Here is a 21,076-nt window from a genome sequence, read left to right as displayed (position 1 = left end):
TGCTAAATTTAATTTGATTAAACTTAAGAAAAATAAACGATTAATATAAATAAATATTATTCTCTCTGAAAAAAAATATTATTATATCTATTAATCGATAGTAAATGACAATACATGTATATGATTTTTATAACGTTTCTAAGAATATCTTATTGTTTAAATATTAATTAATTATACTTTACGTATATCGTACATTGTTTAAATGTTAAGATAATCCTATTTATTAATTATTCCTTCCCGTGTTCGCGTTCCCACAACTTAGAGCTAGCTGAAAAGAAATAAGGAAAACGAAAGAATAAGTATATATGTATATTAATTATACGAACGATAAAATTCTGAATTTAATTTAATTAAAGTTAATAGCTAAGAAAAAAAATATTAATGAAAAACTGATCTAAAGAAATATTATATTACTTTTACATTTCATAGATATGTGATTTTAATATAGAACTCGATTTTATTAAAATAAAATTATGAATTTAATTGAACTTTAGAAAAGAAAAAATGTGCTAAATTTATCAATCGACTTTAACGTAAAATTTGATTTTATTAAACTAGAATCATAAATTCAATCAAGTTTTAAAAAACAGTTTAATATTAAAAAGGCATAAAATATGAAATAATCCTATTCGCGTACGCGTGGCAATGTGGGAATATTATTTACGGAAAGTTACTTCGTCTCAGTTTTTTAAATTTACACCCCTACACCCATCACCATAAGAGCATTTTGAGTGACAACATGGTAAAATTAAAATATTAACATAGTAAAACTAAGAGCCATTCTCAAAAGTTCCTAGTGAACCTTTGAAAATAACTCAATAGCCTAATAATTGTCCACATGTTGTCTTCGGCATATAGCCTCTTCTTTGCTTCGTTCCTCAACCTAATCGATTATCACTCTAAAACTGTAACGACAAAATTTGATTCCAAATTCTAAGATATGAAAGAAAACCCTAATACAACCATAACGAATCTAAAAACTTATTATTATCCTTTCGAAAGATACTTTTTCGCAGAGTGGGAGAAAATAGATATTAATTATAAAAAAATTAGAAATTAGATAATAGTATATTAATTGCTGAAAATCCTGAGCTAAAAAATAATTAATTTATCATCTAGGCTTACGGACTACGTCTCTTTGTTTTTTAGCAATCATTCTACTCGATTTTTCTCTTTCAAAACCAATGACTCTATCGAGACTTTTTTGTATCAATTTAAATCGATTAAATATTTAATTAATAATTATTTAAAAATATAAAGCAAACCCTTGGACGTTCCTTCTTACAAACGAATATTTTAATTATTGTAATAAAATCATCCATAGTTTCGTTTGTAATCCAGAGACTATCCATCGCGAGTGTCTTCTTACTCGTTCTTTATTAGAACGTATGAATATCGATTCTTTACATATTTCCGCACGAGTAAAATATTTAAAAATGTATTAAAATATTCAAAATCTCAAATAATTATAAACGCGTTTGAGCAAGAAGACCCTATCCTAATCTAATAAATAAATGAAAAACTAAGAAACCATTCACGAGTAAATCTCCGAAGAAATTTACTCGTGGTCACTCAATGCTCTTCTACTAATTAATTACAACCAATCACCCGTGCCGATTCGGACCTTTCGTCCTCGACATGATTGAGTGATTGGAGGGACTTAAAAATTCACTCACTACTTAAGAAGTTCTGCGATGGCTCCAAAACACTCGTTCAGGTCGAAATTGAGAAGGGACGATCCGTACGTGGTTGAAAACTAGGTAGGTCGACATCAAAGTTCATCAAGAATATCTTCAATGATGCACTGACTCTACATCGCGATAGTTATTTTTTAACGAACGGTCACTGAATTTAATTCGCGAAACTCTACTGACTTTATAAATACAGCCTATGCGACTGTTAAAAAATTAATAAAGTTGCGAACAAACACTGACTCTAACGACTGCATTGCACGCAGACGTTGCAAAAACTTTTGTTTTTTAAATCGCGAAACGCGAACGAACAAACACTGCTTCTACTTTGAAATATTCATATTTAAGCAAAACAAGATAACATCGTTGGTTCCCGAGCGATTGCAATGACGTACTGAAAAAACAAAATAAAAACAAAATTAATAATATCATGGTTATAATAAGAAACAGTATAAATTATTGAAGAAATGTAAGATATAAAAATATATTTACCTTAAGATTCGTTGACACTTGCAGCGAAGGCACACTGAGACATTTTAGATGCTTACTCTTCAAAAGACAAAGGAGAAATGATTCGGTAATCGGGATTTCGAATTTTTAATGTTTAAATAAATATACAATTGTTTAAGTATTAGGCAACTACTCCGAAATTAAAATTTTTAAGTACTAGAAGTTTAGATAAAAATTATTTTAAGTCCCGCGCGCGATTCAGACTTTTTATTGTTTAAATAAATGAACTATTGTTTAAATATTACTCTATTCTATCCCGCGTGCTATAAAAACCGTATAAATAACTATAAAATTATCGAAAATATTAATTTATAATCTTTAGCGTTTAGAAAAGGGAATCACGAAGTGCACACGTCGGAGTGCAAGAGAAAACTAAGTCGCGAACTGTCAAAGTCGTGAAAAAGTGCGTTTATGTTCATGTCACAAGAGAAAACCGCTACGAAATAAAATATTTTAAGTAATAGAAATTTATATTAAAATTATTTTAAGTCCCGTGGGCGATTCAGACTTTTTATTGTTTAAATAAAGGAACTATTGTTTAAATATTACTCTATTCTATCCCGCGTGATATAAAAACCGTATAAATAAAGATAAAATTATCGAAAATATTAATTTATAAGTTATAGCGTTTAGAAAAGAGAATCACGAAGTGCACACGTCGGAGTGCAAGAGCAAACTAAGTCGCGAACTGTCAAAGTCGTGAAGAAGTGCGTTTATGTTTATATTACCAGAGATATCCGCTCCGAAATTAAAATTTTTAATAACTAGAAGTTTATATTAAAATTATTTTAAGACCCGCTCGCGATTAAGACTCTTCAATGTTTAAATAAATGAACTATTGTTTAAACATTACTCTATTCTATCCCGCGTGCTATAAAAACCGTATAAATAATTATAAAATATCGTAAATATTAATTTATAAGTTTTAGCGTTTAGAAAAGAGAATCACGAAGTGCACACGTCGGAGTGCAAGAGCAAACTAAGTCGCGAACTGTCAAAGTCGTGAAAAAGTGCGTTTATGTTTATCTTACCAGAGAAAACCGCTCCGAAATTAAAATTTTTATGTACTAGAAGTTTATATTAAAATTATTTTAAGTCCCGCGCGCGATTCAGACTTTTGAATGTTTAAATAAAAGAACTATTGTTTAAATATTACTCTATTCTATCCCGAGTGATATAAAAACCGTATAAATAATTATAAAATTACAGAAATTATTAATTTAATAGTTTTAGCGTTTAGAAAAGAGAATCACGAAGTGCACACGTGGGAGTGCAAGAGCAAACTAAGTCGCGAACTGTCAAAGTCGTGAAGAAGTGCGTTTATGTTTATATTACCAGAGATATCCGCTCCGAAATTAAAATTTTTAAGTACTAGAAGTTTATATTATAATTATTTTAAGTTCCGCGCGCGATTCAGAGTTTTTATTGTTTAAATAAATGAACCAGTGTTTAAATAATACTCTATTCTATTCCGCGAGCTATAAAAACCGTGTAGATAATTATAAAATTATCGAAAATATTAATTTATAAGTATTAGTGTTTAGAAAATTGAATCACGAAGTGCACACGTCGGAGTGCAAGAGCAAACTAAGTCGCGAATTGTCAAAGTCGTGAAAAAGTGCGTTTATGTTTATCTTACCAAAGAAAACCGCTACAAAATTAAAATTTTTAAGTACAATAAGTTTATCTTCAAATTATTTTAAGTTCCGCGCGCGATTCGGAGTTTTTATTGTTTAAATAAATGAACCAGTGTTTAAATAATACTCTATTCTATTCCGCGAGCTATAAAAACCGTGTAGATAATTATAAAATTACAGAAAATATTAATTTATAAGTTATAGCGTTTAGAAAAGAGAATCACGAAGTGCACACGTCGGAGTGCAAGAGCAAACTAAGTCGCGGACTGTCAAAGTCGTGAAGAAGTGCGTTTATGTTTATGTCACAAGAGATAACCCCTCCGAAATTAAAATTTTTAATAACTAGAAGTTTATATTAAAATTATTTTAAGACCCGCGCGCGATTAAGACTCTTCATTGTTTAAATAAATGAACCAGTGTTTATATAATACTCTATTCTATCCCGCGTGATATAAAAACCGTATAAATAACTATAAAATTATCGAAAATATTAATTTATAATTCATTAGCGTTTAGAAAAGAGAATCACGAAGTGCACACGTCGGAGTGCAAGAGCAAACTAAGTCGCGAACTGTCAAAGTCGTGAAGAAGTGCGTTTATGTTTATATTACCAGAGATATCCGCTCCGAAATTAAAATTTTTAATAACTAGAAGTTTATATTAAAATTATTTTAAGACCCGCTCGCGATTAAGACTCTTCAATGTTTAAATAAATGAACTATTGTTTAAACATTACTCTATTCTATCCCGCGTGCTATAAAAACCGTATAAATAATTATAAAATATCGTAAATATTAATTTATAAGTTTTAGCGTTTAGAAAAGAGAATCACGAAGTGCACACGTCGGAGTGCAAGAGCAAACTAAGTCGCGAACTGTCAAAGTCGTGAAAAAGTGCGTTTATGTTTATCTTACCAGAGAAAACCGCTCCGAAATTAAAATTTTTATGTACTAGAAGTTTATATTAAAATTATTTTAAGTCCCGCGCGCGATTCAGACTTTTGAATGTTTAAATAAAAGAACTATTGTTTAAATATTACTCTATTCTATCCCGAGTGATATAAAAACCGTATAAATAATTATAAAATTACAGAAATTATTAATTTAATAGTTTTAGCGTTTAGAAAAGAGAATCACGAAGTGCACACGTGGGAGTGCAAGAGCAAACTAAGTCGCGAACTGTCAAAGTCGTGAAGAAGTGCGTTTATGTTTATATTACCAGAGATATCCGCTCCGAAATTAAAATTTTTAAGTACTAGAAGTTTATATTATAATTATTTTAAGTTCCGCGCGCGATTCAGAGTTTTTATTGTTTAAATAAATGAACCAGTGTTTAAATAATACTCTATTCTATTCCGCGAGCTATAAAAACCGTGTAGATAATTATAAAATTATCGAAAATATTAATTTATAAGTATTAGTGTTTAGAAAATTGAATCACGAAGTGCACACGTCGGAGTGCAAGAGCAAACTAAGTCGCGAATTGTCAAAGTCGTGAAAAAGTGCGTTTATGTTTATCTTACCAAAGAAAACCGCTACAAAATTAAAATTTTTAAGTACAATAAGTTTATCTTCAAATTATTTTAAGTTCCGCGCGCGATTCGGAGTTTTTATTGTTTAAATAAATGAACCAGTGTTTAAATAATACTCTATTCTATTCCGCGAGCTATAAAAACCGTGTAGATAATTATAAAATTACAGAAAATATTAATTTATAAGTTATAGCGTTTAGAAAAGAGAATCACGAAGTGCACACGTCGGAGTGCAAGAGCAAACTAAGTCGCGGACTGTCAAAGTCGTGAAGAAGTGCGTTTATGTTTATGTCACAAGAGATAACCCCTCCGAAATTAAAATTTTTAATAACTAGAAGTTTATATTAAAATTATTTTAAGACCCGCGCGCGATTAAGACTCTTCATTGTTTAAATAAATGAACCAGTGTTTATATAATACTCTATTCTATCCCGCGTGATATAAAAACCGTATAAATAACTATAAAATTATCGAAAATATTAATTTATAATTCATTAGCGTTTAGAAAAGAGAATCACGAAGTGCACACGTCGGAGTGCAAGAGCAAACTAAGTCGCGAACTGTCAAAGTCGTGAAGAAGTGCGTTTATGTTTATATTACCAGAGATATCCGCTCCGAAATTAAAATTTTTAATAACTAGAAGTTTATATTAAAATTATTTTAAGACCCGCTCGCGATTAAGACTCTTCAATGTTTAAATAAATGAACTATTGTTTAAACATTACTCTATTCTATCCCGCGTGCTATAAAAACCGTATAAATAATTATAAAATATCGTAAATATTAATTTATAAGTTTTAGCGTTTAGAAAAGAGAATCACGAAGTGCACACGTCGGAGTGCAAGAGCAAACTAAGTCGCGAACTGTCAAAGTCGTGAAAAAGTGCGTTTATGTTTATCTTACCAGAGAAAACCGCTCCGAAATTAAAATTTTTATGTACTAGAAGTTTATATTAAAATTATTTTAAGTCCCGCGCGCGATTCAGACTTTTGAATGTTTAAATAAAAGAACTATTGTTTAAATATTACTCTATTCTATCCCGAGTGATATAAAAACCGTATAAATAATTATAAAATTACAGAAATTATTAATTTAATAGTTTTAGCGTTTAGAAAAGAGAATCACGAAGTGCACACGTGGGAGTGCAAGAGCAAACTAAGTCGCGAACTGTCAAAGTCGTGAAGAAGTGCGTTTATGTTTATATTACCAGAGATATCCGCTCCGAAATTAAAATTTTTAAGTACTAGAAGTTTATATTATAATTATTTTAAGTTCCGCGCGCGATTCAGAGTTTTTATTGTTTAAATAAATGAACCAGTGTTTAAATAATACTCTATTCTATTCCGCGAGCTATAAAAACCGTGTAGATAATTATAAAATTATCGAAAATATTAATTTATAAGTATTAGTGTTTAGAAAATTGAATCACGAAGTGCACACGTCGGAGTGCAAGAGCAAACTAAGTCGCGAATTGTCAAAGTCGTGAAAAAGTGCGTTTATGTTTATCTTACCAAAGAAAACCGCTACAAAATTAAAATTTTTAAGTACAATAAGTTTATCTTCAAATTATTTTAAGTTCCGCGCGCGATTCGGAGTTTTTATTGTTTAAATAAATGAACCAGTGTTTAAATAATACTCTATTCTATTCCGCGAGCTATAAAAACCGTGTAGATAATTATAAAATTACAGAAAATATTAATTTATAAGTTATAGCGTTTAGAAAAGAGAATCACGAAGTGCACACGTCGGAGTGCAAGAGCAAACTAAGTCGCGGACTGTCAAAGTCGTGAAGAAGTGCGTTTATGTTTATGTCACAAGAGATAACCCCTCCGAAATTAAAATTTTTAATAACTAGAAGTTTATATTAAAATTATTTTAAGACCCGCGCGCGATTAAGACTCTTCATTGTTTAAATAAATGAACCAGTGTTTAATTAATACTCTATTCTATTCCGCGAGCTATAAAAACCGTGTAGATAATTATAAAACTATCGAAAATATTAATTTATAATCTTTAGCGCTTCGAAAAGGGAATCACGAAGTGCACACGTCGGAGTGCAAGAGCAAACTAAGTCGCGAACTGTCAAAGTCGTGTATAAGTGCCTTTATGTTTATGTCACAAGAGAAAACCGCTCCGAAATTAAAATTTTTAAGTACTAGAAGTTTATATTTTAATTATTTTAAGTTCCGCGCGCGATTCAGAATTTTTATTGTTTAAATAAACCAACTATTGTTAAATATTACTCTATTCTATCCCGCGTGCTATAAAAACCGTATAAATAATTATAAAATTACCGAAATTATTAATTTAATAGTTTTAGCGTTTAGAAAAGAGAATCACGAAGTGCACACGTCGGAGTGCAAGAGCAAACTAAGTCGCGAGCTGTCAAAGTCGTGAAAAAGTGCGTTTATGTTTATTTCTCAAGAGAAAACCGTTCCGAAATTAAAATTTTTAAGTACTAGAAGTTTATATTATAATTATTTTAAGTTCCGCGCGCGATTCAGAGTTTTTATTGTTTAAATAAATGAACCAGTGTTTAAATAATACTCTATTCTATTCCGCGAGCTATAAAAACCGTGTAGATAATTATAAAATTACCGAAAATATTAATTTACACTCTTTAGCGTTTAGAAAATAGAATCACGAAGTGCACACGTTGGAGTGCAAGAGCAAACTAAGTCGCGAACTGTCAAAGTCGTGAAAAAGTGCGTTTATGTTTATATTACCAGAGATAACCGCTCCGAAATTAAAATTTTTAAGTACAAGAAGTTTATATTCAAATTGCTTTAAGTCCCACGCGCGATTCAGAGTTTTTATTGTTTAAATAAATGAACCAGTGTTTATATAATACTCTATTCTATCCCGCGTGATATAAAAACCGTATAAATAACTATAAAATTATCGAAAATATTAATTTATAATTCATTAGCGTTTAGAAAAGAGAATCACGAAGTGCACACGTCGGAGTGCAAGAGCAAACTAAGTCGCGAACTGTCAAAGTCGTGAAGAAGTGCGTTTATGTTTATATTACCAGAGATATCCGCTCCGAAATTAAAATTTTTAATAACTAGAAGTTTATATTAAAATTACTTTAAGACCCGCGCGCGATTCAGCCTCTTCATTGTTTAAATAAATGAACTATTGTTTAAACATTACTCTATTCTATCCCGCGTGCTATAAAAATCGTATAGATAATTATAAAATTATCGAAAATATTAATTTATAAGTATTAGTGTTTAGAAAATTGAATCACGAAGTGCACACGTCGGAGTGCAAGAGCAAACTAAGTCGCGAATTGTCAAAGTCGTGAAAAAGTGCGTTTATGTTTATCTTACCAAAGAAAACCGCTACAAAATTAAAATTTTTAAGTACAATAAGTTTATATTCAAATTATTTTAAGTTCCGCGCGCTATTCGGAGTTTTTATTGTTTAAATAAATGAACCAGTGTTTAATTAATACTCTATTCTATTCCGCGAGCTATAAAAACCGTGTAGATAATTATAAAACTATCGAAAATATTAATTTATAATCTTTAGCGTTTAGAAAAGAGAATCACGAAGTGCACACGTCGGAGTGCAAGAGCAAACTAAGTCGCGAACTGTCAAAGTCGTGTATAAGTGCCTTTATGTTTATGTCACAAGAAAAAACCGCTCCGAAATTAAAATTTTTAAGTACTAGAAGTTTATATTATAATTATTTTAAGTTCCGCGCGCGATTCAGAATTTTTATTGTTTAAATAAACCAACTATTGTTTAAATATTACACTATTCTATCCCGCGGGCTATAAAAACCGTATAAATAATTATAAAATTACCGAAATTATTAATTTAATAGTTTTAGCGTTTAGAAAAGAGAATCACGAAGTGCACACGTCGGAGTGCAAGAGCAAACTAAGTCGCGAGCTTTCAAAGTCGTGAAAAAGTGCGTTTATGTTTATTTCTCAAGAGAAAACCGTTCCGAAATTAAAATTTTTAAGTACAAGAAGTTTATATTCAAATTACTTTAAGTCCCACGCGCGATTCAGAATTCTTATTGTTTAAATAAACGAACTATTGTTTAAATATTACTCTATTCTATCCCGCGTGCTATAAAAACCGTATAAATAATTATAAAATTACCGAAATTATTAATTTAATAGTTTTAGCGTTTAGAAAAGGGAATCACGATGTGCACACGTCGGAGTGCAAGAGCAAACTAAGTCGCGAACTGTCAAAGTCGTGAAAAAGTGCGTTTATGTTTATATTACCAGAGAAAACCGCTCCGAAATTAAAATTTTTAAGTACAAGAAGTTTATATTCAAATTGCTTTAAGTCCCACGCGCGATTCAGAGTTTTTATTGTTTAAATAAATGAACCAGTGTTTATATAATACTCTATTCTATCCCGCGTGATATAAAAACCGTATAAATAACTATAAAATTATCGAAAATATTAATTTATAATTCATTAGCGTTTAGAAAAGGGAATCACGAAGTGCACACGTTGGAGTGCAAGAGCAAACTAAGTCGCGAACTGACAAAGTCGTGAAACAGTGCGTTTACGTTTATAATACCAGAGAAAACCGCTCGGAAATTAAAAGTTTTAAGTACTAGAAGTTTATATTAGAATTATTTTAAGTCCCGCGCGCAATTCAGACTTTTTATTGTTTAAATAAATGAACTATTGTTTAAATATTACTCTATTCTACCCTGCGTGATATAAAAACCGTGTAAATATTTATAAAATTACCGAAAATATTAATTTATAATCTTTAACGTTTAGAAAAAGGAATCACGAAGTGCACACGTTGGAGTGCAAGAGCAAACTAAGTCGCGAACTGTCAAAGTCGTGAAAAAGTGCGTTTATGTTTATATTACCAGAGATATCCGCTCCGAAATTAAAATTTTTAATAACTAGAAGTTTATATTAAAATTAATTTAAGACCCGCGCGCGATTCAGACTCTTCATTTTTTAAATATATGAGCTATTGTTTAAACATTACTCTATTCTATCCCGCGTGCTATAAAAATCGTATAAATAACTATAAAATTATCGAAAATATTAATTTATAAGTTATAGCGTTTAGAAAAGAGAATCACGAAGTGTACGCGTCGGAGTGCAAGAGGAAACTAAGTCGCGAACTGTCAAAGTCGTGGAAAAGTGCGTTTATGTTTATATTACACGAGGCAACTACTCCGAAATTAAAAATTTTAAGTAATAGATGTTAACATTAAAATTACTTTAAGTCCCACGCGCGTTTCAGTATTTTTATTGTTTAAATAAACGAACTATTGTTTAAATATTACTCTATTCTATCCCGCGTTCTATAAAAACCGTATAAATAAATATAAAATTACCGAAATTATTAATTTAATAGTTTTAGCGTTTAGAAAAGAGAATCACGAAGTGCACACGTCGGAGTGCAAGAGCAAACTAAGTCGCGAACTGTCAAAGTCGTGAAGAAGTGCGTTTATGTTTATATTACCAGAGAAAACCGCTTCGAAATTAAAATATTTAAGTACCAGAAGTTTATATTAAAATTATTTTAAGTCACGCGCGCGATTCAGACTTTTTAATGTTTAAATAAATGAACTATTGTTTAAATATTACTTTATTCTATCCCGCGTGCTATAAAAATCGTTTAGATAATTATAAAATTACCGAAAATATTAATTTATAATCTTTAGCGTTTAGAAAAGAGAATCTCGAAGTGCACACGTCGGAGTGCAAAAGCAAACTAAGTCGCGAACTGTCAAAGTGAAGAAAATGACGTTGATGTTTATATTACACGAGGAAACTACTCCTAAATTTAATTTTTTAAGTAATAGAATATTATATCAAAATTATTGTTGGTCCTTCGCGCGGTTCAAACTTTTAGATGTTTTATTAAATGTACTATTTTTGAGATATTACCATATTCTATATGTTTTCTTGTTCTAAGAAATTTAATCATTAAAGTAGAGATATATCCCAAAATCACAAGTGAAAATTTAAATAACTTATACTCTTGATAATTTTATAATTATTTAAACATATTATAATGAATACGGGATACAATGGATCTGTATTTAAACTGGATAGTATATTCGCATTAATTTCTCGTAATATCCATAAAACCTAATATAATTTTAACGCTAAATTAAATTCATTTTAATTAATTATCTGAGAATTGTTGTCTACGCGTATAATATAAATAAAAACGGACGATTGATTGATATTGACGAATATCGAAACAATTTTCTCTTGTCTTAAGAAGTGTAATCATCGAAATTCTCTCCTTCCATATAGTTAAGCTTAAATAAGTCATTACTTACTGAAGATTTAATGATATATTTAAACAATTTGAAATATACACGGATTATAAACTGATTAGAATTTAAACAATAGCATATTCAATTAAACATTACGCAGATCGAAACATAAATATTAAAAAATATGCAAATGAATATTTAAATTTTCAATATAATTTTACACAGTCTTACGACGCGTTGGACTTTGAATATTTTTCTTTTAGCGTGCACCGATCGTTATAGGTCAACTAGGACAATGGGAGTTATTACGTCAGCTTCCTCTCGTATCCCGAGGGATAAAGAAAATGCGATCTCGTTTGTATATATTTATAAAATACTGAAAATTTATGAACTAAATCCATATTGACAAAAGCAGATGTAAACGATCAAAGGACAAGTGTTCTCCGTTCGTACTTTCTAACGCGTTACGGAATCTACGTTCGCGCAAGCAACCATTCAGACGCGTTCAGACCCTTTCCATGCACTTCCTTAATTCCGATCCGTCTACCTTTGTTATATATATATATATATATATATATATATATATATATATATATATATATATATAATGTTTCATTTAATCATTTATGGATTATTAATATTATTTTATATCATATTAGACTTTAATACATATGTATATAGTAGCATTTATATGTTGAAAACGCAGATCAGTTTCGCACGTTATATACACGAAATATCACCTAAATTGGCAAGATTCGATTCGACTCTTTTTAATAAATCCCGTGTGATTGATATAAAGTTAGTATAAAAAGAAAAGCGATTAAATTGAAGTTAATATAAGGTACTCGTCAATTAATATAATACGATAAGGTAGGTGCAATTTGTTAAGTAGATCCTCTTCGTAAGTTACTTATTTGGCCACAAGTATTTGGGCGCCATGGATACGCGCGGTAGTTATGAATGATGCCGATAATAAAACCGATCAAAATGCATAATACCACAAATTCTGTCATAATTATTTTATCAAATACCAACGATATGTCTTGTTGGTATCGGTCTTGTTCGATTAGTTTGTTTCGTAATTAACAATAAGTATATAAGTACATAATGGGCTTAACCAATAATAATAGCTTCTAACATTTTGCCATTGGTGGACTTGATGAAAATTTCCGGAAAAAAAACGATCGTTTAAATGATTACCAACTTTAATTTGCGCTCCGTCCTGTGTTGGCAGGCGTTTATAACGTCAAGTAATGACCCGCAATTGTATAGATCTTAAATCGTAATTGTAACATTTTAACGGTTCAAATTCTAAAATATATAGGACAATTCGTTTCTATCGCGATCGATTTAATAACACGTAGATATGTATTACATCTATATCTCATCTTTATTCTTCTCTTTATGCTTCTTTAGACGGTAAGAAGGTTAAAAGCGAAAACTTATCGATTATAAGCCAAATATTCTTAACCTAAAATTTTCTTTAACCCGGTAACTTGAATTTGATAAGTAATAAACGTCCTGGCCTTGATAAAAACGTCGTGACATATCTACGTATTTCGAGTGAACAAAATGACGTTATGGTGAATGCCAAGCTGGAAAAAACCTAGGTAAACAGCTTACATACTTTGTTTATGTTAAACGAAAGATGATCAAGAGCCTCTGTTCTCTCCTATAACATAATTATATACTTATTTAGTATGTATGTGTTTAATTGTACATGCTCCTTTAGCATGACACGATTTTTGGTCACGGCTCATATTCTATATTACAAGCCGGGTGATAATTGATTCGTGATAAAAAATGCAATAATTTAAAAAATATATTCCCCCGATAAGTTTTGTTTGTCACTCCAACAGGTAGCGCTGATTAATAAATGAATGTATGCGCGACAAACAAACAAACAAACAAACAAACACACACACACACACACACACACACACACACACACACATCTACGCCCAAGAAAGAAAACAACAACAAATGCAAAAATTAAGTAAATAGCCATAATATCCAGGAAAGACGACATGGAGGAGGATATCCGAAATACGAAATTCCATTTAAAAGTAACGCAAATAACGGAAGAAAACGCTCTTCTTCGAGAAGAAATCGCGAAATTAGATGATAGAAATTCAATTTTGGAAAGGCAACAAAAATATTTCAAACGTCAATTGTATGTATTATAAGTTATATCTATTCAATTGTATTTTTATAATTATTATTTGAAATTCGATGGCGTATTGCTCCTTGATTATTCCGCAGGGAACAAATCCATGAAAAATATAGTGAACTGCAACGAGAATATGATGAACAAAAAGACATATTGGATGAAGTTAGGAGAAAAGAAAAAGACACCAATATAGCACTCCAGAAATCTACAAAAGAGCAACGGATATTATTAACAAGATTAGAAACGGTCGAATTAGAGGTTGTAATGGTGATATGATCGTTCGCAACGAAAAAATATTATGGATTCGTAATTATAATTTTTCTTGCACTTGCAATTAGGCGCAAGAAGTAACAAGTCTGAAGGATAAGTTAAAGAAAGTTACGAATGAAAGACTCGAATGTACGAAAAAGAAGGATGAAATAGTTGAAAAATTGGATGAAAAGTATAACGAGTGCGAATCATTGCTTATGACAATTACAGACTTGAAAGAAGCGAATGAAAATCTTCGAAGTAATTACGAAGCGCGCGAGAATATGATCAAAGTAAGCAGACGTAAATACAATTTCTTCTTATCCGCCAAGGTGTTCAATGATTTAATAGAATCGTCATATGAATAGCCATAATCGTCTATGTCTTGCAGGTGCTACGAGAAAATAATCGTCAACTAGAAGATGAAAATGCGGAATTAAAATTACTCATAAGTATGAATACTCGTACTTCTACAGACAAAGTGAGTTCATTTTCATCTTCGTCGTCAGCCGTACTTACTTGATCGTTAGGATCGCAGAAAATCTCTCTCTCTCTGTGTGTGTGTTTGTAATTAGGTGCACGTATATAATAGAGATTTTCTTGAATATAATTTCAGCTCTCTAAGACGCCACATTCGAACGCAGAACCATATTGCACGGTACACGATATTCCATATAACAGATTCAACGATACGTTTCTTCAAGATTCCCTGTATGACGAATTGAAAGCTTCCGTAAGTGTAAAAATTTTATCTCTCACTGATCTGTGCAAAAAAGAAGAACAAAAGAGAAAGAATAAAACGAAAGAAATATATCCGTGTGTGTGTAAAGGAACAATTCTTCATGCATTATACATATATATATATATGTACCTTTAAGGGTTTCACGAATATATGCAGCTGGAATGATACGATAAGCTACGAATTAAAGAAGCAAGTGCAATGTTACGAATTAGAAGTTGATAAACTTATACAACAAACAGAATGGTAAATATATACATTAATGCATTTTTATTAATGCCCTAACTTTGAAAATATTTTATACCGGGATATTTCCTTTTTTTTTTTTTTTTTTTTTAATTTATCAAAGTGTTTTCCAACAATTGGTATCGGGACGCGACAAGAACTGTCTTCATCTTATACAAAATATAAACCATTGTACTGAGAGTTCTGAAAAGATGACAAATTTGGAGGTCCTTAAAGAAAGGATACAAATTCTTTTGGATATGGTTAGTCGTGTAAAGCGAACAAATGGGATTACGTAGTTATTAAAGTAAATTATTTATCAGGTAAAGACAACATCTCCAGAACCTAGAGGTATTGAAATTGGTATTCAAGTGCCGGCAATTTCTGGAACGATAAAAAATTTGCAGGAATTGTCTAACTTAGACGAGGAAGATCATCTAGAATGCTTGTAAGCAAATCAATATACGATATGAATGTAAAAATATCATCGAAGATTAGAAATTCTTTACAATCATTTTCTTATCGTTTAATTTTAGTTGTAAAAAAAATCAAATAATCGCATCTCATGATATATCGAAAGAGAAACAAGACCAATTTACTATATCTGCGAAATGTCCTAAAGTAGTAATGGTGCCGAAATCCATCGTCGGCGATCCAATCATACAAGTATCCGACAAAAGTGTTCGATGTATTACAAGTCCACGAAAAAAAAGATCAATGGAAAATATCAGGTCAATGAGGAAAGATAATTTGTCCTTCCTATCGCATATAGACATATTTCGTTAGAATCTCGCTTATCTCTTCTATTATTATTTATTTATAGTTCAACTAGATTAGAAAGAAGAAAAACTATTCATAAGTTAACGTTCTGTAAGAATTCTTATAACGACGCTGCTACCAAAATAAGAGCCGATATTATGGATGAAGGTAATGGAGATTACACGGATAATGAAAGATTTGTACCATTTATGGACCATTTATCGTTACCAATAGACTTTATGGTTACATCCAAACGAGTCGCAATAAAGCGTAAGTAATATATCGAAGGAAACATTTACAATGTCCCAAATTCCTTTATTAAAATCATTAATGTAAACGTGGATATTAATAAGACGTATCCTTTACCAGGTAATCGTAAATCAAAGTCCGAATCTAGTCTACTTCCGGAAAAGAAAGTTTTATTTTGTCGGCCATCGTTTAATGCCTTCATAAAACCATTATCAGCGGAGCCATTAATCAATGAAGCCATTGAAATGAGAAAAAAATCCTTCGACGGATCAACTTGTGAAGAAGTTGAAAGAGTAAACAAGTTTCCCGTACTGCTCAAACAGAACGATCGGCAGAATTTAACAAGCTCTCATGGATACGCATTCGGAGGTACCTATCGGTCATTGAACGATAGTAGTACAGATTCTTCGGTTAGTTCGTCGTCTCTTCGATCCGATAATCTACTCCCCCAAGATTTTTCTATAGACGAGTTGGAACACCGTCCATTTGAATTACACCGTCCTGTTCACTTGGCTCCTATGAAATTGAAATTCCCATCGGATAAAGCCTCGCCTTTCACCAAAGAGCAACGTTTTACCAATAAGGATACGCAACAAGCAGATTTCACTGCAGCGAGTAATAAATTGCTTGAAAATATAAAATCGAAAACGAACATCCGCGAAACAAAGCAATATAAAATCGTGGAACATTTTGAGGAAGGTCGTTTAAACAGAGATTATTATAATGAAAGCCTTAATAATCATCTTATGGATATCAATAAAGAAATCTATTCGATCAATAGTGAAACATATTTAATCGATAAATTAACGGCACCCATTTGCCGCGATATAACGTCTATGTATTTTCGAAGATTCTCTAATTTCGATCGAGAATGTTATACGGAAGATCATCTACCAGCTGCATACTCAACACCGATGCGCATCGATTCGAAGGACAAAAGTAAGGCCCTTTTTTTTCCTCCCTTTCTTCACTATCGTTTAACAGACGTTAGTATGTCAACCTTCTAAATGATCTTGTTTTCTTTCTTTGTTAATTTATATGCAAACGTATCACATTTATATCGCGCAGATTCGTCGAAAAGTAAAAATAAGAAAGATGGCAACGATAATTGTGAGTCGCTCGTACGACGATTCGCTGAATTGGAAATGTCAAGAAAAAAATTATCCTTATTTAGGATATACAAGGACCGTTTGAACGAGATGAATAACGAGGAACGCCTAGAAAAGGTCGACTCTGGAGATGGAGAAGAAACACTTTCGATATCACTTTGTAGTTTTGCAAATAACATCGCGTTGTCGCGAAGTAAACGTGCGCTTACGAACAGGGAGAATTCCGATGATTTTATACCTAATGTAGCACAGAGAAACGATACGGTTAGTATTAAATGATGAAAACTTTGTCATTTTCCTTCAGTTCTCTTAACATATGTACCATCCTAACCTATTAGATTATATTTCATTTAGGAAGGAAGAACGAATTGCGCAACTGCAAGGGAAGAAAAGATCAGGCCGACGTCGTCGGATGGTGAAAGTCAAATGTCAGATAGCAAAGAGTTAGTCAAGTTTGTTTTCATGAAAATATGTAAATCGAATGCTTGTGCTTTTCAAACATATTTATAGATATTTAGGGAATATTTATATATATGTATATATATATATATATATATATATATATATATATATATATATATATACATATATGTATATATAAAATATGTAATATGTAGGTATTATTCAATTATTATTTCAGAAATTTTCTCGAGAGAACGCAACCGAGAAAGAATTTGCTAGAAGAAAATAAGAGCGTACTACAAGTTTGTAAATTCTATCATTCGAGTTCGGCAAAGTCGAAAATTGTTGGCGAAGAAACAAGATTACGGTAATATGCGAGTGATTATAGACAATAGGCAAAACACTTTTCATGATATTGTGTCATCTATATCAACATTTTTTCTTTCTTTTTTTTCCTTTTTTTTTTTTTTTTTTTTTTCTAGTACTTCGGTATCTCATTCTTTCACGAACATCCAAATTCTACCATCGTGGCGCGCGCTCATTTTCTATGCACTGGTATTTTTTTTCGGATTTTATGCAGTAAATATATTTTTATATGTCGGGCCACCGTATAAATGGTGGTCACTCGAAGAAATACTCAATCGATACTTCCCAATCACAAATACGGGATGTTCACCACCTATATGAATATTAAGTCGATTAATTTTGACATACATACATATATGCATATATATGTTGTAAGTATACGTTTAAACATAATTATTACATGCCGTTTATTAAAAATAGGTATATATTGTATTTAAAACAGTGTTGTCAATTAAAGTATTAATCAATTATAGAGTGAATTTCTTTTTTACAAGTACATATGTCGCATAGTTAATAAAATAGCATATAAATATATATATATATATATATATATACACAATCATCGAAATTTATTGTTCAAGCTGCTAATACTCTAGCATGCCCAAAGTGCATAGTGCGCACCAGTGGCTGCCATTATTAAAATAGTTGCTAGTGGTGCCAACCCGGATTACTTGCCAACTTCACTCTAATAAATCTTGAAGTGCTTCAAGGACTTTACCAGAATAACGGATTGTGAAAGATTAAATAGAAAAACGTTTGATATTAAAAAAAATTCAATATGTCAGATATGATCAATTTGACGTTTTCAAAAAGTAATGCTTTTATATGGAACGCGGACGGTAAAATTATTTTATTTTTATTATTTCCGTGTTATGATGTTTGGTTATAGTGCAATCATGTAAAAAAATGTTCTCGTACAATATGCCATTTCTTTATGAATGATACATAATCAATGAAAAAAAGAGTGAAAAGTTTTTTTGTAAAAGATTATTATAATTTATTTCTCTCTCTCTCTCTCTCTCTCTCTCTCTCTCTCTCTCCCCCTCTCTCTTTAAGATTGGCTAAGACTGCGGAAAGATCATAGAATAACTGGAGAATTAGTGGGCTGTCTACCAAAATATCCCCGGCAAGAAGTACTTTCAGGTCTTCCATTGCTTTTATTGCCAGAAGAAGTTTCTCTTTTATTAGAAAAAAAAATTGCACGTGTTGTTAAGTATTCGCATTTACAATACCCACCGAGCGAATCGTTAAAAGAAACCTTTGACAAGTATAGAGAGATATTGTTTATGGAACAGGAAAAATGTTTAAAGAAAGAAAAAGAAAAACAGGTATTTGCAATTATACAATTTTATGAATTTTTATGTTGTTATGATAATAAAATCATTCTAGATTGTAGCGATGATGGATAAAATAGTGGAAGGAAAAAGACGAAAAATGTTAGGGATAGAAACAAATAAGAAAAAAATGCGAAAACCTTTGGATAAAGATTTGCAAGAAGCTTTAAACAATGTAGAAGTAAATACTAAAGATCTCTTTGACGAACAAATGTCAAAATTGCCTAAATTAGAAAAAAGTGAAGCACTTGTACAGACGCATACGGGTAATAAGATATGGTACAAAATATTGACAATGTGTCAAATTTTTTATCCCAAATAACATGTCGGTCAGAATGAAATATTTCGTCTATTGCAAAAAACGTATACGATATATATTATTTATCATTTTGTTTATTAGCTTATCCATGGTGTAATGGGGGCAACTTTGAGATAGTTGAATGGAAATATCCTAATAGCGTACAAGAAAAACTTCGATATGCTACATTTAAAGACCTTTGGGAACGAGGTTATTACATAACGAATGGAGAAAAGTTCGGTGGCGACTTCCTAGTGTATCCAGGTATCTATATATATATACATATACACGTATATGACTACTTTATTACAACATTTATTAGTCTTAACTGCTATTATCTCCAAAAGGAACTTTACATGTGTTTATAATTATACATATTAATTCATATTTTTACAGGCGATCCGATTATGTTTCATTCTCAATTTATAATTCAATGCAAAAGCAGAAACGAGGAAATACCTATCACAGAGCTTATTGGGCAATGTCGTATTGCAAGTCACGTTAGAAAAACCCAAATATTGGCCACATTCTCTGAAGGTGGTAAAAGTGTAAATTATCAATCATTTCAGTGGGCTGAAAACAGATAGGAGCGATTGTAAAGTAGTATACGTAATTAATAATCGTATAAATTAAATTCTCTCTCTCTCGACTTATATTGTAATATTATTTTTAATATTATTTTTAAGGACTTTTCTGTTTGAAAAGTGTTAAATCATTGCATTATGCATTGTTTATATTATCTTAATTAATCATACATTCTCTTCTGTAGGAATTACTTAATAAAATTCTCTAGTCTAAATGGCATTGATCAGCTTAAAACGATCGTGTTGAGGCATTGGTATTACGTTGAAATGTTTCTTATAGATAGTTTGTCCTTCCCGACCTGCATAATGTTTTATCACCCAATTATGATCAAAATTAAGATTGATCTTCTCGCAAGTTACCAACACCTTTCCTGCCTCCATAGCAAACAATGTTCCATCTCTTCCCAAGCCGACCTAAGGAGAGAGAGAGAGAGAGAGAGAGCACAGTTATGTGATATTCGATAGAAAGAAATATTTATAAAGCGTATTTAATTTACATTTAGACCAGGATGAAATCTAGGTTTCAATTGAGTAGCAAGTATTGTTCCTGCCTGTACAAAACCACCATCATTTACACGGATACCTCTGTGCTTCGGTCTTGTCTTAATAGGTTTATTTCTTGTACTGGTACTACTTTTCTTTGATGCATACCTGATGCATGCTGTTAAAAAATTAAATAAACAATAAATAAAACTTGATCTTTTGGTAGATAAGAATAAACATAACCTCGAGAGTTTTACTCACTCAGATTAATAGTCGTTGGATTTAAGAAAAATTTGTTAAAACTTTGCATGGTGGATGAAATTATATTTGAAATATAAATAATTCTTTACAGATTAATTTGACGTAATATAGATATGCGTCAGACGTTAGACGTGCAAAATAAAGAAGGTTAAGACGAGAGTCGTGCGCGCTCTATGGATTAAGTCGTAGTCGTTCGATATATTGAAAGGGACAACTTCGATCGAGATAAATCGCTTTAAAAGTCCATAT

General features: G+C 31.1%; 3 protein-coding genes across 6 annotated transcripts; 2 read left to right on the top strand and 1 right to left on the bottom strand.

Moving 5' to 3' along the window:
* Positions 1-12,838: 12,838 nt before the first annotated feature.
* LOC124427591 lies at positions 12,839-18,586 on the top strand. 4 transcript variants are annotated; one of them, XR_006942991.1, is made up of 17 exons: positions 12,839-13,209; positions 13,617-13,772; positions 13,862-14,027; positions 14,108-14,311; positions 14,410-14,499; positions 14,635-14,751; positions 14,897-15,003; positions 15,107-15,245; positions 15,306-15,430; positions 15,519-15,713; positions 15,806-16,011; positions 16,111-16,929; positions 17,059-17,363; positions 17,454-17,542; positions 17,740-17,868; positions 17,984-18,238; positions 18,449-18,586. XR_006942991.1 is itself a non-coding variant. In XM_046970709.1 (16 exons), the coding sequence occupies exons 1-16, from the start codon at positions 13,187-13,189 to the stop codon at positions 18,186-18,188; spliced, it is 3,084 nt and encodes a 1,027-aa protein (XP_046826665.1). In that variant the 5' UTR covers positions 12,839-13,186; the 3' UTR covers positions 18,189-18,339. The 4 variants fall into 4 exon arrangements, 1 of the variants encoding a protein (XP_046826665.1); XR_006942990.1 differs by having other exon boundaries at positions 13,862-14,036; XR_006942992.1 differs by having other exon boundaries at positions 13,459-13,772; positions 13,862-14,036.
* Positions 18,537-20,347, top strand: LOC124427598 (tRNA-splicing endonuclease subunit Sen34). The gene is made up of 5 exons (XM_046970719.1): positions 18,537-18,706; positions 18,924-19,195; positions 19,257-19,467; positions 19,602-19,763; positions 19,896-20,347. The coding sequence occupies exons 1-5, from the start codon at positions 18,646-18,648 to the stop codon at positions 20,084-20,086; spliced, it is 897 nt and encodes a 298-aa protein (XP_046826675.1). The 5' UTR covers positions 18,537-18,645; the 3' UTR covers positions 20,087-20,347.
* On the bottom strand, positions 20,215-21,027 carry LOC124427602 (50S ribosomal protein L27). The gene is made up of 3 exons (XM_046970722.1): positions 20,828-21,027; positions 20,581-20,744; positions 20,215-20,497 (listed from the first exon to the last, which is right to left on the bottom strand). Exons 1-3 carry the CDS (start codon positions 20,874-20,876, stop codon positions 20,294-20,296), a joined length of 417 nt encoding a protein of 138 aa, XP_046826678.1. The 5' UTR covers positions 20,877-21,027; the 3' UTR covers positions 20,215-20,293.
* Between the last annotated feature and the right edge of the window lie 49 nt (positions 21,028-21,076).

Source organism: Vespa crabro, chromosome 10 (genome assembly GCF_910589235.1).
Source record: "Vespa crabro chromosome 10, iyVesCrab1.2, whole genome shotgun sequence".
NCBI lineage: Eukaryota > Metazoa > Arthropoda > Insecta > Hymenoptera > Vespidae > Vespa > Vespa crabro.
Note: the sequence above shows the minus strand (reverse complement) of the source record. Positions and strands in the feature narration are given on the sequence as shown.

Bases quoted from the DNA above. Each gene is read 5' to 3' on its own strand.
- LOC124427591 (XM_046970709.1), top strand. From the start codon at position 13,187: ATGCCAAGCTGGAAAAAACCTAG. The intron at 15,714-15,805 runs GTCAATGAGGAA...ATTTATTTATAG, and splicing joins AGATCAATGGAAAATATCAG to TTCAACTAGATTAGAAAGAA. The intron at 17,364-17,453 runs GTTAGTATTAAA...TATTTCATTTAG, and splicing joins TAGCACAGAGAAACGATACG to GAAGGAAGAACGAATTGCGC.
- LOC124427598 (XM_046970719.1), top strand. From the start codon at position 18,646: ATGTCAGATATGATCAATTTGACGTTTTCAAAAAGTAATGCTTTTATA. The intron at 18,707-18,923 runs GTAAAATTATTT...TCTCTCTTTAAG, and splicing joins TTTTATATGGAACGCGGACG to ATTGGCTAAGACTGCGGAAA. The intron at 19,764-19,895 runs GTATCTATATAT...ATATTTTTACAG, and splicing joins CGACTTCCTAGTGTATCCAG to GCGATCCGATTATGTTTCAT.
- LOC124427602 (XM_046970722.1), bottom strand. From the start codon at position 20,876: ATGCAAAGTTTTAACAAATTTTTCTTAAATCCAACGACTATTAATCTG. The intron at 20,745-20,827 runs GTGAGTAAAACT...ATTTTTTAACAG, and splicing joins TCCAACGACTATTAATCTGA to CATGCATCAGGTATGCATCA. The intron at 20,498-20,580 runs GTAAATTAAATA...CTCTCTCCTTAG, and splicing joins GATTTCATCCTGGTCTAAAT to GTCGGCTTGGGAAGAGATGG.